The sequence below is a fragment of the Gobio gobio genome (genome assembly GCF_949357685.1).
Source record: "Gobio gobio genome assembly, chromosome: 20".
In the NCBI taxonomy this organism is placed as follows: domain Eukaryota; kingdom Metazoa; phylum Chordata; class Actinopteri; order Cypriniformes; family Gobionidae; genus Gobio; species Gobio gobio.
This window is the reverse complement of record NC_137113.1, coordinates 29,614,097-29,629,828: the sequence shown is the minus strand read 5'-3', so window position 1 is coordinate 29,629,828 and position 15,732 is coordinate 29,614,097. Positions and strand designations below refer to the sequence as shown.

General features: G+C 36.7%; 1 protein-coding gene across 1 annotated transcript in view; it reads left to right on the top strand.

Moving 5' to 3' along the window:
- The window catches only part of LOC307116923 (LIM and SH3 domain protein 1-like), a 161,958-nt gene that overhangs the window by 144,730 nt on the left and 1,496 nt on the right, over positions 1-15,732 (top strand). The window contains exons 4-6 of the mRNA XM_079801443.1: positions 13,349-13,456; positions 14,287-14,362; positions 14,457-14,557. Coding sequence (XP_079657569.1) covers positions 13,349-13,456; positions 14,287-14,362; positions 14,457-14,557 — 285 coding nt within the window. The remainder of the gene's footprint in view (positions 1-13,348; positions 13,457-14,286; positions 14,363-14,456; positions 14,558-15,732) is intronic.

Here is a 15,732-nt window from a genome sequence, read left to right as displayed (position 1 = left end):
TCTGTGCCTACATAAAGGACAGATGGTGCAGCCAATATACGGTGAGAGAAACAATGTGCAATTCGGATGTGGAGTTATTGTGTTTATCACTGAGGCCTTTTTATCTTCCGCGAGAATTTGGAAACATTGTTATCTGCGCAGTGTATGTTCCACCGAGTGGGAACGCCGTTAAAGCGCCAGCTGTATATCTGACTGTGTCAACAAGCAATTAAAGCGTACTCCAGGAGCGCCGATTTTTATTCTTGGAGATTTTAATCAATGCAGACTGGAACTTTCACTTCCAGGCTATGAACAGTATATCAAGTGGGATACGCGAGGTAACAAGATTTTAGATAAGTGCTATGGGAATGTGAAGGACGCATATGTTGCCAAGGCTAAACCCCCTATATCGAACTGTGATCACAACACGATTCACTTGATGCCAACTTACAAGACCCTTTTAAAAAGGACTAAACCTCAGACAAAGACAGTTTCTGTTTGGTCTGATGACAACATTGAACTTTTAAAAGGCTGCTTTGCGTCGACGGACTGGGAACTGTTTCATGAGATGGACATTGAGGTTGCCACAGAAACCATGACTGATTATATTAATTTTTGTGTAGATACAGTTGTAGAGAAGAAAAATTTAACTCTATTTCCTAATAACAAAAGTTATATAACAAAAGAAGTTAAAAAGTGCTTAAACAGGAAGAAGTGGGCTTTTATTAACCAAGATAAAATTGAATTAAAATTTGTCCAAAAGGAATTAAATTTGTTATTGAAAGGGGCAAGGAAAAAACATAGGGATACTATAGAACAAAACTTTAATTCAGGGGACTCTAAAAAACTGTGGAATGCTATGAAGGTAGTAACTAATATGGCACCCCCTAGGAAAAAGCTTATAACCAGCAACGACCAGCAAAAAGCAGATGACCTGAATAATTTTTTTCTTAGGTTTGAGTCATCGGCAGAACCAATTTGTACTCTGGACTATATTACATGTGACTCAGGTCAGAGGCTAGAAGTTAAACCAGAAAGAGTAAGGGTGTTATTTAGAGGGGTATGTACTAAAAAATCTACAGGTCCTGATGGAATTTCTGCTTTTCTGCTAAAAAATAAGGGCTAATGAGCTTACTTCAGCATTCTGCCCCATCTTTCAGAAATCTTTAGACTCACATATTATTCCATCTTTGTGGAAAAAAAACTATAATTACGCCAGTTCCTAAGACAGCTTGCCCAGTTGAGAATTGTGATTTTAGACCTGTGGCTTTGACCTCAAATATTATGAAATGCTTTGAAAAGCTTGTTGTATCTGTTTTAAAGGATCAGGTTAAACCATTCCTTGACCCATTTCAGTTCGCATACAAGGTTGGAAGGGGCACTGAAGATGGTATTAATTGCATCACTCATTTGGTTAATAGCCATTTAGAAGATTCACATGCATATGCCCGTTTACTTTTTATAGATTTTAGCTCAGCGTTTAATACACTTCAACCCAAGATACTGATAAAAAAGTTGATAGAGTTAAACGTAAATCCATTCTGCATTAAGTGGTTCTATTCGTTCTTAACTAATCGGACACAACAGGTCAGAGTTAACAACTCTTATTCTGAAGTGAAAACCATTAATACAGGGGCCCCGCAAGGTTGTGTCAGTTCACCCATTTTATTTACACTTTATACAAATGATTGTGTTGCTAGTCAGGAGAATACATTTTTCATCAAATTTTCTGATGATACTGCAATACTGAGTTTATTGAATAGAAAAACGAAACCTTTGCAGTACTTTTTTGATGTTGACAGGTTTGTAGGCTGGTGTGATTCTAATTCTTTGCTTTTAAATGAAAAAAAGACTGCTGAAATGATTTTCGACCCTAGATCTGTGGGGGATCACAGTCCTGTGATAATACATGGTCATATTATTGAACAGGTCTCTTCAATCAAATATTTAGGTGTTTATGTAGACAACTTACTATGCTGGTCTCCTCACATTAACAGTCTGTGCTCTAGATTACAGCAAAGGTTATACTTCTTGCGAAGGTTAAAAGTGTTTGGGGTGAATCAGAAGATCCTGTTTTTGTTTTATCAGTCCGTATTTGAGAGTTTAATAAGGTATGGTATCACTGCTTGGTATGGGAATCTGACTGTTCAATTAAAATCGAAATTAGCACGACTAGTACATACAGCTCATAAAATTATAGGGTTGGAGGATAAACGAACCATACAAGAGCTGTACGAGGCATCTATTTTTAAGCAAGCTAAGAAAATTGTTGCTGATGATACACACATTTTATACATTCATTTTAATTTGTTACCATCAAGGAGACGTTTTAGGGTTTTGAAGTGTAAGTTAAATCGTTATAAAAATTCTTTTGTGCCAACTGCGGTCAAAATTTTAAATAGGGAATCTTATGCCTGAGATATATGCTGTATTTCATAAATTAGAATGGTTTCGTATGTATGTATGTATGTATGTATGTATGTATGTATGTATTGTATACTGGCCGTGACATGATGTCTAAGACAAATTTCCCAGGAATGGGACAATAAAGTATATTCTATTCTATTCTATTCTATTCTATTCTATTCTATTCTATTTATTCCATGTGACAATATTAGATATAAAGTATGATTATGGCGATGAGTGGCTCCTGACACGTGTTGCCTAACTCCAATAGTTAGTTATTGTTTTAAATGAACAGAGTTTAGAATAGGGGTGTAACGGATCGCAGTTGATCCGTGATCCGTACGGATCACGACCCATGGTTTGGCACGCACGTGACCTGCGGATTTATTGTGCATTTTTTTTAAACTTGTGGATTAATCTAGCCTGGTTAAAACCAGACCATTCTCAGTCGTAGCTGAGTTATGGTCTGGCAAAGCTTCATAGACAAATCATTGTTATGTTGTATAGCGGGACTGGCGGGGAAGATGAGAAACTCAGTCTTTGCCAGGTTGAGCTGCAGGTGATGTTTTCTCATCCATGCAGAGATGTCAGCCAGACAGCTGGAGATTCTTGCAGCTACTGTGGGGTCGTCTGGTTGGAATGAAAGGTAGAGCTGAGTGTCATCAGCATAGCAGTGATATGAGAAGCCATGTGCCTGTATGATGAGATTGAGATGAGATGAGATTCAAGTTTATTGTCATTAGACATGTACAAGTACAATGCAACGAAATGAAGTTTGGAGCAAGCCTCCGAGCCGCAGCTATTTAAAGCGCTGCCACACGCTCTCCAGAAATAAAGAAATGCAGATTGCTAAGCATACATTAGCAATCTCTCCTACACTCCTATGTGAATGATGGGTCCCAATGAAGTAGTGTAGATGGAGAAGAGGAGAGGACCAAGCACTGAGCCCTGAGGAACCCCCGTGGTCAGTTGATGTGCTTCGGATTCCTCTCCTCTCCAGGCAACCTTGAAAGACCTACCTGTGAGATAAGATTCAAACCAATGGAGCGGAGTCCCTGTGATGCCCAGGGATGAGAGGGTGGACAGAAGAATTTGATGATTGACTGTGTCAAAGGCAGCAGATAGATCAAGAAGGACGAGGACTGATGATTTGGACTCAGCTTTAGCTATCCACAGGGCTTCAGTGACCGACAGTAGTGCAGTCTCTGTGGAGTAGCCCATTTTGAAACCGGATTGGTTGACGTCCAGCTGATTATTCTGTGAGAGGAAGGAGGAAAGCTGTTTGAAAACAACTTGTTCAAGAGTTTTCGCTATGAATGGTAGGAGAGAAACAGGTCTGTAGTTATCTATGAGTGATGAGTTTAATGTGGGTTTTTTAAGCAGTGGAGTTACCCGAGCCTGCTTGAATGTGGTAGGGAAAATGCTGGTGCAGTGAGATGTGTTGATGATGTGTGTGAGTGCTGGTAGGAGTGTAGGAGAGATGTGTTGATGATGTGTGTGAGTGCTGTGTGTGAGTGCTGGTAGGAGTGTAGGAGAGATGTGTTGATGATGTGTGTGAGTGCTGGTAGGAGTGCAGGAGAGATGTGTTGATGATGTGTGTGAGTGCTGGTAGGAGTGTAGGAGAGATGTGTTGATGATGTGTGTGAGTGCTGGTAGGAGTGTAGGAGAGATGTGTTGATGATGTGTGTGAGTGCTGGTAGGAGTGTAGGAGAGATGTGTTGATTATGTGTGTGAGTGCTGGTAGGAGTGTAGGAGAGATGTGTTGATGATGTGTGTGAGTGCTGGTAGGAGTGTAGGAGAGATGGCTTGAAGGAGGTGTGAGGGAATGGGATCGAGAGGCAACTACAGTGATGTACGTTATTTGTCCATATTAGGGATTTCCTGGAACATAGTTTATTACTCCTATGGGTCATACTTGTGGACTTTCTGCATGAGGGCGCTCGAGAGTTTAGCATTCCATAATGCTCACATCACCCTATTTTGGATGTGAGTGGATGTGAGTGGATGTGAGTGGATTTTGGATGTGAGTGCTGGTAGGAGTGTAGGAGAGATGGCTTGAAGGAGGTGTGAGGGAATGGGATCGAGAGGCAACTACAGTGATGTACAGTATTTGTCCATATTAGGGATTTCCTGGAACATAGTTTATTACTCCTATGGGTCATACTTGTGGACTTTCTGCATGAGGGCGCTCGAGAGTTTAGCATTCCATTATGCTCACATCACCCTATTTTGGATAAAAATAGAAAAAAATGCTCCCTAATATTTGAAGTAAACATACGATAATCCATAGGTTTTATTTTATGAGCACACTTTTGGACTAAAAGCCCCAAGGGATGTTTAATGTAATGTAATTAAAAACAAAAAGGGATTAGCAGCTAAGAAGGTAATGTAACCTTTCCTGTTTCAGGACTAGGAAAATAATTGCAACTCTCTGTACAGTGGCCAAATCTGCAAGATAACAGAGGTGGAGGTGGGTGTGAGTGAACAGGTTGGTGGTATTGTATGGCAGCAGATTTATATCTCCAGAGCTTGATTTTGGCCCCGAATTCACGATCTTGAAAAACGTCAGAGAGTATTTTGAATATTTGAAAATGTTTCGAATGAATTCACCTCCTTGAAATTCGGGTTGTGAAATTCAGGTTTTTATTATTCAGGTTGTGAAATTCAGGTCTCAAAATTCAAGACGCTAAATTTGAGTTGGGAAATTCAGTTTGCAAAATTCAAGGGTGACATCCAGGAACTCATGATTTACAACTTATCATTCCTCCATTTTTTCCACTATCATTATGTTCACACAATTAGTCTGTCACTATAATAAACCAATAAAAGCACTAGTGCACCAGAGATATTGCCACATTACTGCACAACCCTCATAGCAAAGCTGTTACTCATAATTTTCTGGCATAGCTGTACAGTAGAGTCATCTCTCTCTCTCTCTCTCTCTCTCTCTCTCTCTCTCTCTCTCTCTCTCTCTCTCTATTTTTTCTCTAGCCGTTGTTTACGGGCTGTGGGAGAATGGAGTCGCTCTGCACCCCTGGGTCAGCTCAGACCAGCCACTTTATGGGGAATTTCCGGGACGATGCAGGAAAGGGGGGATGGGAATGGCAATTTGGGGAATGTCAAGGGTTTTTGTATGTGTGCAAGTATGAGCATGTGTTAGCAGCCCACCCCACCCTGTCATAGCTCAACTGAAATGTATGTTTTATTGTGTTGTGTCTGTGTGTTTGGGTCTGACTCACTAGGAAGCTGAAGTCTGATGACGGTATTCAGCTTTGTGTTTGCAAGTCGAAATTTCGGAATGACCTCACCCAGACATGAGCATTTGGCTAAGGTGGCATGCAGTCTTATTTTGTTCCTTTCCATTGCTTTTGTCATAAATTCAGCCATTCATATCTTGCAGACAGTTATATGGCCACTGCAAACTCCACAAATGTATTAAACTTTCATCTGTAGTCCACAATATGGTATTTAATATGGTGAACTGAGTGCTTTTTGCCGCCTAATTGGGCTTGAACGGTTAAAGACACATACTTGTGTATCAAAGTGACCATGTATTTGAAAGTAAACAGTAATGCCGTAAGTGAACGTAAATTGTTGAGAAAGAAACCACAAGTATAATGGATCCATGCAGTCGGTCTTAAAGCGACAGAATCCAATTTTACCTGCTGTCGTTATTAATGTTAATCAAACAAACAAAAAAATCTCTCACTGCTCTTGACTGAATCACTTTTGTAACTTAAAAGCTGAAGTCCGTAAGTTTTGCCTCTGTGTCGACATCTCTGTTTGAAACCTGCAATTGCAGTTATTTGCGGAGTTATCCGAGACAACGGCGTGCACAGGTAAAGTATACTTGCCTGCTTTGCTGTAATTAGTAAACTTTATTTAACATAACAGCCATTAATGCACAAATTAGATGTGTTGCATAATGCCTGAAATGTAGTTAGTTTATGCAGCTTGTCTCTAAGAAATAGAGACAAGTTCACTGAGTCACATAAGATAATCCGTCAAGTCCTGTCCAAATAAAGATGTAACTAAATAACTAACAGCGCTTTGTCAGCAGATATTTCATTATCTATAATGACAAAAACATTATGAATAATTCTGATATAACATAACAGTTGAGAAATGCAATAAAATACAATGTTTTGTTTTCTATATTCCAATATTCCAGAGAATATTAATCAGTTATTTAACATTATCCAGTGAATTATTCTTCACTTTTTAGCCTATTAAACAGCTTATACTGTAAATCTACTAAAACTGCAGTTTAAAATGTAAAAAGTATTACATTTCTGCAAAGTTGATATGACTCCTGTCTTTAATTTTTTTGCTCCATTTGAAAACATTAGACCAGGGGTGCCCAAATTCTTCCCCTTCAAGGGCCAAAAATGATTTTTTTTAAATAACCCCTTAAACCATGAAAGTTTTGTGGATAGAAATTGACATTTTGAGACATACAAATATGACATACCATCAACAGATTCAAGGCATGATTATTGCAGCACGTACCTTGAACTTGAAATATGAACATTTTGGCCGATAACCAATAATTCTTTATATTTGAAAGCTGGTAACCGATATATGGGCAGATAAATCTAAATACAAATTTTGATAAACTTTGAGAGCCATTACAAAAACAAAATGCTTACAATTACAAGCCATGTCCCAAACATTTAAACATAAATCAAACATATACAGTACAGCAGTGTTAGATTCTTTAACATTTCAAATCAGTTTTAAACTCCTATGGTCAACTTACTTTATTAAAAAATGGTAACACTTTACAATAACTTTTAATTTTTGTTAGCATTAGTTAACCAACAATGAATGAACAATACTTCTACAGGATTCATCTGAGTTCATGTTAATCTCAATATTTTCAGATCTAAAGTTGTGTCTGTTAACATTTGGTAATACACTGTGAACGGACTGTTAATAAACACCAAGTCAAGTCAAGTCAACTTTATTTATATAGCGCTTTTAACAATGTAGATTGTTTCAAAGCAGCTTTACAGTGTTAAACAGGAAAATAATGCAGCATAATTTTATTCAGCTGTATAGCCATTCTGGAAAAATGTCAAGTATCATACAGTGACAGTGTGGGCTTTAGATCAATAATTTGATCAGTAATTTAGTTTAAATGGTTAATTTAGTTTATTATTTAGATGTATTTCGATGTTTAGTTGAAAAATTTACAAACATTTTATTACTAACATTAACAAAGATTAACAAAGTTTTTAATAAAAAATTAAATAACAAAGGTTAACCCTCTCGAGTCGGCCGTCGCGCCGGCGTGATTGGCTTGCTTTTTTTCTTATCAGTGCCAAAGAGACTCAAATAACTCTGTCATTTTTTTATCATTCAGGCACGTGTTATACATCATTATAATCTGTTAAGTTTCTTAGTTTTTTTTTAGAACAGTCACAATAAAAACAAATTGTTGTGTTTTTTGCAAAATAAAGAAATCAAACATGATGCGCGATCTGCAGCCTCTCAGTTCATTCAGATAGTCTTCAGAAAATGACCTCCAGCTTAGTGAATACTTGTCTCACAAACATGAGACATATGTCTAAAGAAACGCTGAAATGTCAGGTTTTAAACACTGTAAACCAAATCAAAAACATATTCTGTGTTTATGTAATCTGTGTGAAAGCAGAGAGATGTTAGTCGTTCCTGAGCGGCTCATTATACACTAATGCGCCCACGAAGCGCACGCTCTTTTGAGATTCAAATACTGAGGCGACGCCCACACACACATCAGCTCAAACAAACACATCGACAAACACATCGTGCACGAGGGCACACTGAAGCTTTCTTTGTTTAAATTAGCTCAAAATTACTGTCAGATGTAAGTAATTACCTTGACAAACTATACATCATCAAGATCTAAGACTCAAGCTTCCATTTTTGACCTCTGTTTTATTCTCAAAGTCATATAGTGACCGTAATTTGTTAATATGTGTCAGGAGTTGTGAATATGAAAACCGTCGGTACCTTCTAAAGATTGTAATACGAGCATCAGCTGCTTTCATTCATAAAAAAACTCTTCATACTTCATACTGGCAGCCGGAGGGCGCTCCGTGCACATGTAGTCCATATATAGCACGCATGAAGAAGATACCATGTGACATTGGCATAAACAGCTTCCAGAAATCGTTCTAACATGCAGATAGACACGTTTGAAGATAATAAACACACAATCTTGACAATATATGGCTTATCTGCAGAGGTGTGGACTCGAGTCATGTGACTTGGACTCGAGTCATGAATTTGATGACTTCAGACTCGACTCGACAAAATGTACAAAGACTTGCAACTCGACTTGGACTTTAACATCAATAACTCGTGACTTCACTTGGACTTGCGCCTTTTGACTCGAGAAGACTTCCATGAAAACCTGGGGAAAAAAAATTCACACGGAATTTCGCGCCACTCTCAGTGTATCTGCATCTGTGAAAAAATGTGCACCACCTGTATACATGCAGAGAGCACGACATCCAATCACTGTAGTCCCACGCAGTGTTGGGGAGTAGTTAACTACAAGTAGCCAAGCTACTAACTTAACTACATTTTTCAGTAGATTGTCTGTAGCTCAGTTGCTTTTAAAACAATGTAGCTTTTCCAGTAGCTAACCACTTTTTCCAGCAAGTAGCGGTGTAGCGTGACCAAAAGCTACATTCCGTTTTGTGTTTTGACGAGCCTGTAATGCATTGAAGCAGCTCAGTGTTTTCTTCTTATTTGATCACATACTAAAATCACGCGTTACCGCCATCTATTGTTTCATCGCTCATCTTGCGGCTTTGCGGTTCACAGAGAAGAGATCGTCTGATGATTATGTAAAGAACGTACAGGAGTAGGTTGAAAACTTCACACAAATCGTCTAGTAATAGCCTACCAACAAAAGATTAAAACGCTGTCTGCATCGAAGACTTCAACAGTTAGGTGAATAATAGCCTTTTTAAACTGATTATCCTGCTATATATATATATATATATATATATATATATATATATATATATATATATATATATATATATATATATATATATATATATATATATATATATATATATATATATATATATATATATATATATATATATATATATATATATATATATATATATATATATATATATATATATATTCGCCATAGTTTAATCTGTCCCTGCAGTTTTATAAAGAACCTGAAAGATCACTAATGTGGAGTTTGCGTCATTGCACTGGCAAAGCATCTGTCAATTGAACAGAAACAATATTTAATATATAAGTTTAGGCTAATAGGACCCATGTCTATTTGAAAGTTAAACTGTTTTGCAAAATGAGGTCAATACAATACAGGACTGAAGCTGCTGTGCATTTTTCTAGTGCAATATGCTGTTGAAATACAAGCATTTTTTGTGAAAATTTAAATTTTCTGTTTTTTACTGTATTTGATTAATGTCATTGTATAAAAAGAGGTTTAAATAAATACAAATCTTACAGACATACATGATTTGTATAAATTGTAATTCTGTGGTAAGAGGACTTGAAATGACTCGAAACTAAAATGGTAGGACTTTGGACTGAGACTTGAGACTTGTTGGCCTTGACTTTTGACTCGACTCGGGACTTGCCTCATCTTTGACTTGACTCGGGTTAGGGTTAGACTTGAGACTTACTTGTGACTTGCATAACAATGACTTTGTCCCACCTCTGCTTATCTGTGTTATTTATACCATGTTGGGTGTTTTCTTAATAGATTATATTTATAATGCAATGCTACTCGAGCTTTTATAATTATGCAGAATATTGTGAAATATAATTTCTGTCTGTCATTTCTTCTCATTCAAAAAACAGCGTTGCGCTGCGCCTGCACCAGACAGGACAGGATTTACCACAAGTTTTCAAAATCGTGATAATCACATGGTTTTATTGAGAATTAATTTTTAAACGATATTACTAACCGTCAGTACATTTTATCGTGGTTTATCGTGAAACCAGTAATTGTTCCATCCCTAGTGTCACCAGACGGTTTGCAAAAATGGAGGAGGTGAAATGTGCAGTGCAGTCCTTGCCTGTCTTCTGGATCCATGATACAAGGCACATGCCTTTTCATCTGATTCCACACTGTCAAATGCAAAAAAGTGGCTTAAGGAGCAGACAGAGAGCTTAGAGCAAGACAATGCACAACCACACAATGTGAAGAAACACAGTCAGGTGATTCTAGCACTCTTTCAAAAAGGCCCCGTACAGAAGAAAAGCAGAAGAAACTGATTGAGGAGATGTATGACAGTATGATTGGCGCTAGTTCTGAAGTTGCCTTGAAGAAGAGCTTCAGCAGTACCTTCTGGAACCAGTGATTGATAGAAGGATGGGCAAGCCACTTGAATGGTGGAAACAAAATGAGAAAAGGTTCCCCATTGTTGCTCCTCTGTCAAGAAAATGTATTTGCCCCCCTCCTTCTTCGGTGCCCAGTGAGAGAACCTTCAGTGAAGTTGGAGCCATTTATGAAAACAAGCGAAGCAGGCTTATGGGGCAGAATGCTGAAAGACTCTGTTTTCTACACTACAACTTGGTTCTGCTCAGCTCAACTGGGAGTATTAAGCTACATTAAAACAGCAAAGCTATTTTTTCTCAGGTGGTTTGGATTTTTTTTTTTTTTTTAGTTAGAATTACTTTTATGTGCTTTTATTTTTTTTTACCTCATCGAATATTTCATTTTTAAAGCAAAAACAGTTTAGTAACAGTGCACTTTTAAAAATGTTTGCACTTTCAGACCCCTCAATTTATTGGTATATAAATAAGATTTGTTTTGTTTTCTATGCAAGGAGGGAGTAATTGTTAAAAAATAAAATGGTTTGTTCAGTTCAGTGGTGTTGTAATCGTGTCAAAAACATAAGTATAACAGTAAATAAATATCGGTTCTGTATATCGGTTATCGGGCACATAAACACAAATGAATCGGTATCGGTTTACAAAAAAAAATCAATATCAGTTGATCACTAATGTCTTCCACTTTTGGGAACAAAACAACAATAAATCGCGCTACCAATGGTAATTAAATCTAACGATCGCTCATATAATATCAAACTGGGCAAATTATTATTATTGTCATACTTTGTTCTCAAATTGTTAATGTTAACAACATTAGCATTGCATTAGCATGACTATGTGTATTTAATGTTTATTAGTGTTACCTTTAGATTTCAATTTCCGTACAGTCTGTTCTCTTGCTTTTGACTACGGGTGAATCTCCAGCTGTCACTGATGATGTCATTTGTGCCTTTCTGGATTACAATCCACCATCAAAATGATAAATTGAATTACTCCAGCTGCTGTGAGAAAAGGCTATAAATGATCTGCTGAAGAACATGCTCCTCACGTGTGTTACTACTACTAGCCAGACTCTTTCTTTATGTATACAGACGTGACGTAATGACGCAAAGACATGCTTGAATTTCCCACGTTAATCCACCATACCACTCAAATTATTACAAGTTTACCGTTGTGAATGGGGCTACGGTAAGGAGATAGTTTTGAATACTGGCTTGTTGTGTACTTGCTCAAATTTATTTTGGATCATTTTTAACCCAAAAAAGTTACAGACTGCAGCTTTAAATAAGAAATGTATATTTAATTTACACAGTAAAGACTATGCATTGTTTAAACATTTGATCACTTTATGCAGTATACAATTTATGCAATATTTATTATTTCTAGTGCTTGAAGTTTTTCAGGTAGGTCTATTTCATTTGTGTCTTTTGTTCTATTGTACTTTATTTACTTTGCTCTTTCATTATCAGTTGACTTGTCTACAGTAAGCTTGAGAGTTTTTTTGGGGCTAGTATTAGTTCTATAATGATATTGAAAATGGTGATAAGAATTATAACATTTCAATGGTATAAATTTTTTTGATATCATAACCTTATTTAAAGCAAAAATAATGTGTATATATAAATATATATATTAGTTTATCATAAAATAAAATTACTTGTATCGTGATTTTGGTCATATCGCCCACCCCTATCCCAAAGTATGCATGAAAAGTTCTAAGTCCAAAAATCTGGTTTTGTAGATATTGTATACCATATTTTGTTTCTCTGAATCATAGTTTATACTAATGTTGGCGTATTAATAACGTATTTCAATATTTTAAAATTGCATGATAAAATTATGCTTTTTTTTAAATCTGATTTTAACATAATTAATTAGATCCTGTTATTCAACATACTGCAACATACTAATGTAGGCATATTAATAACATATTTCAATATTTAAAAATTGCATGATAATAATGATGTCCATCATTATGAAAATCCTAATGTACTTCTGTTTTATAATATTTGAATATGTTGTTTATGAAGCAGTAAAAGCATAGCATGGGTTCTGTTAATGGCTGACTGCTCTCACTGACAGCAGTAGGTAGAAGTTGTAGTTGTACTATCCCAATGTATACCAATGTATACTATCCTGTTTTTTTGTTTATTTAAAATAGAACAACATTCAACCATTGAATATATTTGTTTAAATTCGTTTTTTTGTCACTGATTTTATTCATGAGTTTGAGTATGTGGTTTGTTTTTAATATTCAGTATAAAACAGCTTGTACAACATTGATTTAAGATTATCCAGACACCTATTCATGCCAGTTCCCTTTTTGCTGTATATACAGATTCTGTGTGTGTGTGTGTGTGTGTGTGTGTGTGTGTGTTGAATCAGAGCTTCTATGCCTATAGCAAATGGCATATTTTCACCGCAAAGTTTACATGTGTAGACCTGTTAGTGGCTTTTGCTTAGAAGTTGGCCATGTCAGATTTTCACATATTCGGCACTCTTTTGCAGGGTAAATCTGGTCAAATGTGTTAAAGAGAGCTCGTTTTTGCATGTAGATTCTGGATGGGCTGCTTATAAAAGCTTGTTTTTGCGTCTGTCACCTTTCTGATTCTGTTTACCTGACAGGATCCATTTCTTTCTCTTCCAGGTGCAATATAAAGAGGAGTTTGAGAGGAACAAAGGGAAAGGCTTCAGCGCTGTGGCTGATACTCCAGAACTGCAGAGGGTCAAAAAGATGCAAGATCAGATTAGCAACGTAAGAGATTCAAAAAACATTTTACAGATGCAGCTCACTGAAAAACATTACCAGCATTGCCATATTTGTCCAAATATGATATATCCATTGTGTACTACCTCTCTCATTCATGTCATCTAGATTCTCAAAATATTCAGGATTGCTTGACTAAAGTTGTTTTAATAAGTCTTCACACTCCCTTGGTTTTCCTGTTTTCTCGTCTCTCCCTCCCACTTTTCTTCCCTCACCGTTTTATCCTCATCATTACGTGTAATGGAATGTTGCCAAGCAACTCTGATCACATGACTGGTGCTGAAGAGTCATTTCCTCTCTGTCTGAGTGCAGGCTCTTCCTAAAACGGTAGTGTCTTAATGCAATACAACCCTAAGCCAACCACAGTGGCAGCAGCATTGCAAATATTGACCCCTTGTGGTTGAAATAAGTAACAACAACATTAAGCAAGTTTTACAGACCACATGAAATGAAAACTAGTAGCTTAATCCATGTAATAACCTATTCTATATTGAATGTTTCTATATGGCAGTGTACTCCTGAAAGTTGACGCAGTTAATTAGCATATTAATGCTGGTAATGCATTTCTTCTCACAATTATTAATTGGTTATGAAAGAGATTTTATTCATTTTAAAAGTCTTTTTTTTGCTTTGGTCCATAGTACAACCTGTCATTGGTGGTTTGGCTGAGCAGTGATGTAAATTTAAAGGCTGCTGGAGGGATTTTTAGAAGGGACATCCTTTTATATGTACAGCATTAACATTAACAAAAAATGTGACATCTTTAGACATGCCCGTAGTGTTTCTGTGACTTATTGTTTTTTTGTTTGTGTTAACAGATAAAGTATCATGAGGAATTTGATAAAAATCGGATAGGGGGAGAGGGCTCACCCACTGATGCCTACGGCAATCAGGGTATGTACAGGTACACATAAAGTACACGTTTGTCATGCTGTCTGTAGGATTAGATATGTTTTTGTTCATACTCTAGTGTGTTTTTTTTTTCCAGCTTTGTGTCCAGGCTCCCAGCCTCCAGCTCGCTCTCTGAGCCACAACTATGATCCACAGCCTGCACATTCAGCTGCTGCTCCACTGCCCTCTAGTGGTGGAGTAAGGATTCTCTCCATTACTCATTTTTCAATTTATTCCATGCTTATGCTGGGTACACACCAAAAGATTTTTTACATCTTATAAGAATTTCAAAATGTGATAGACCACACACATGAGGACAAATAATCCTAGATGTAACCGTTTTGCTCCTATAGTGTGTGGTGTGCCATGATGTGATAAAGACAGCACACCACACACTAACAGATTTTCAACCAGAGTCCCGACTGTAAACACAGGAAATCTCGCAAAATCCCGCGAGACTTCAGAATAAGTATGGCGGTGATTGGCACAAATATAAATTTCGATCTTGATTCAATATCAATTTATATAGCCTACTGTACATATAAGGAAAGTTTGCCTTTTTAGCACTATTTTAAACTATTCTTGGGTAAATTTTATTTGCTTGGAATCATTAATATTCACTTGTGTGTGCTTATATAAGTATCATTAAAAATATTAGGATGTAAATTGTTAACGTTTTAAAATTTCACATTTAAAGAAATCTAGTGTTTGATCATAAATATGTATTTAAATGCAAAACCTAAAAATAAGTAAGCAGTTATGATCTGCAATACTTTGAGCAACCAGACTAGACACATGTATATGAGCGGCGCGCCGCCGGGAGATGAGAGCATGTCGCAACTCTGTTTTTCCACGCCTCTGGCTTTAACTTTTATGCCACATTAGCGCCAAAACGCTATATTTATTGTTTGAATTTCGTATTCAAGTTTAAAAGCTTAGACTTTCAAGTTTCATATCAAAAGCAGGGTTGAGAGAAAGAGAGAGAGACACATGAGTGACAGAGAGATGGAGAGAGAGAGCTTGGAAAGGAAATGAACGAATATGCTGCATGTTTTAAATAGCGTTAAAAAGTTAATGAACAACGCGCAATATGTGGCGGCAGGTTGATTCTGTGGCGCACCGCCACTAATTAGTCCATGTGTGGGAAACACTGATGTTACAGAGTGAGCTAGATGATTAATGGTAAAAAAAAAACCATCACACTGCTGTTTCTTTATAATTGTTGTCCTCAGGTGTCTCTTGGAAAATAGCTATTATTCTCTTTGAAATTGCCTTATTAAATAAACTTTAAATAATTGTTTTTATAGTCGGAGTTATAGTCAGTTCATGACTATTTCATCTCTCAGCGTGCTTTCAGATTGAATATTATTTTG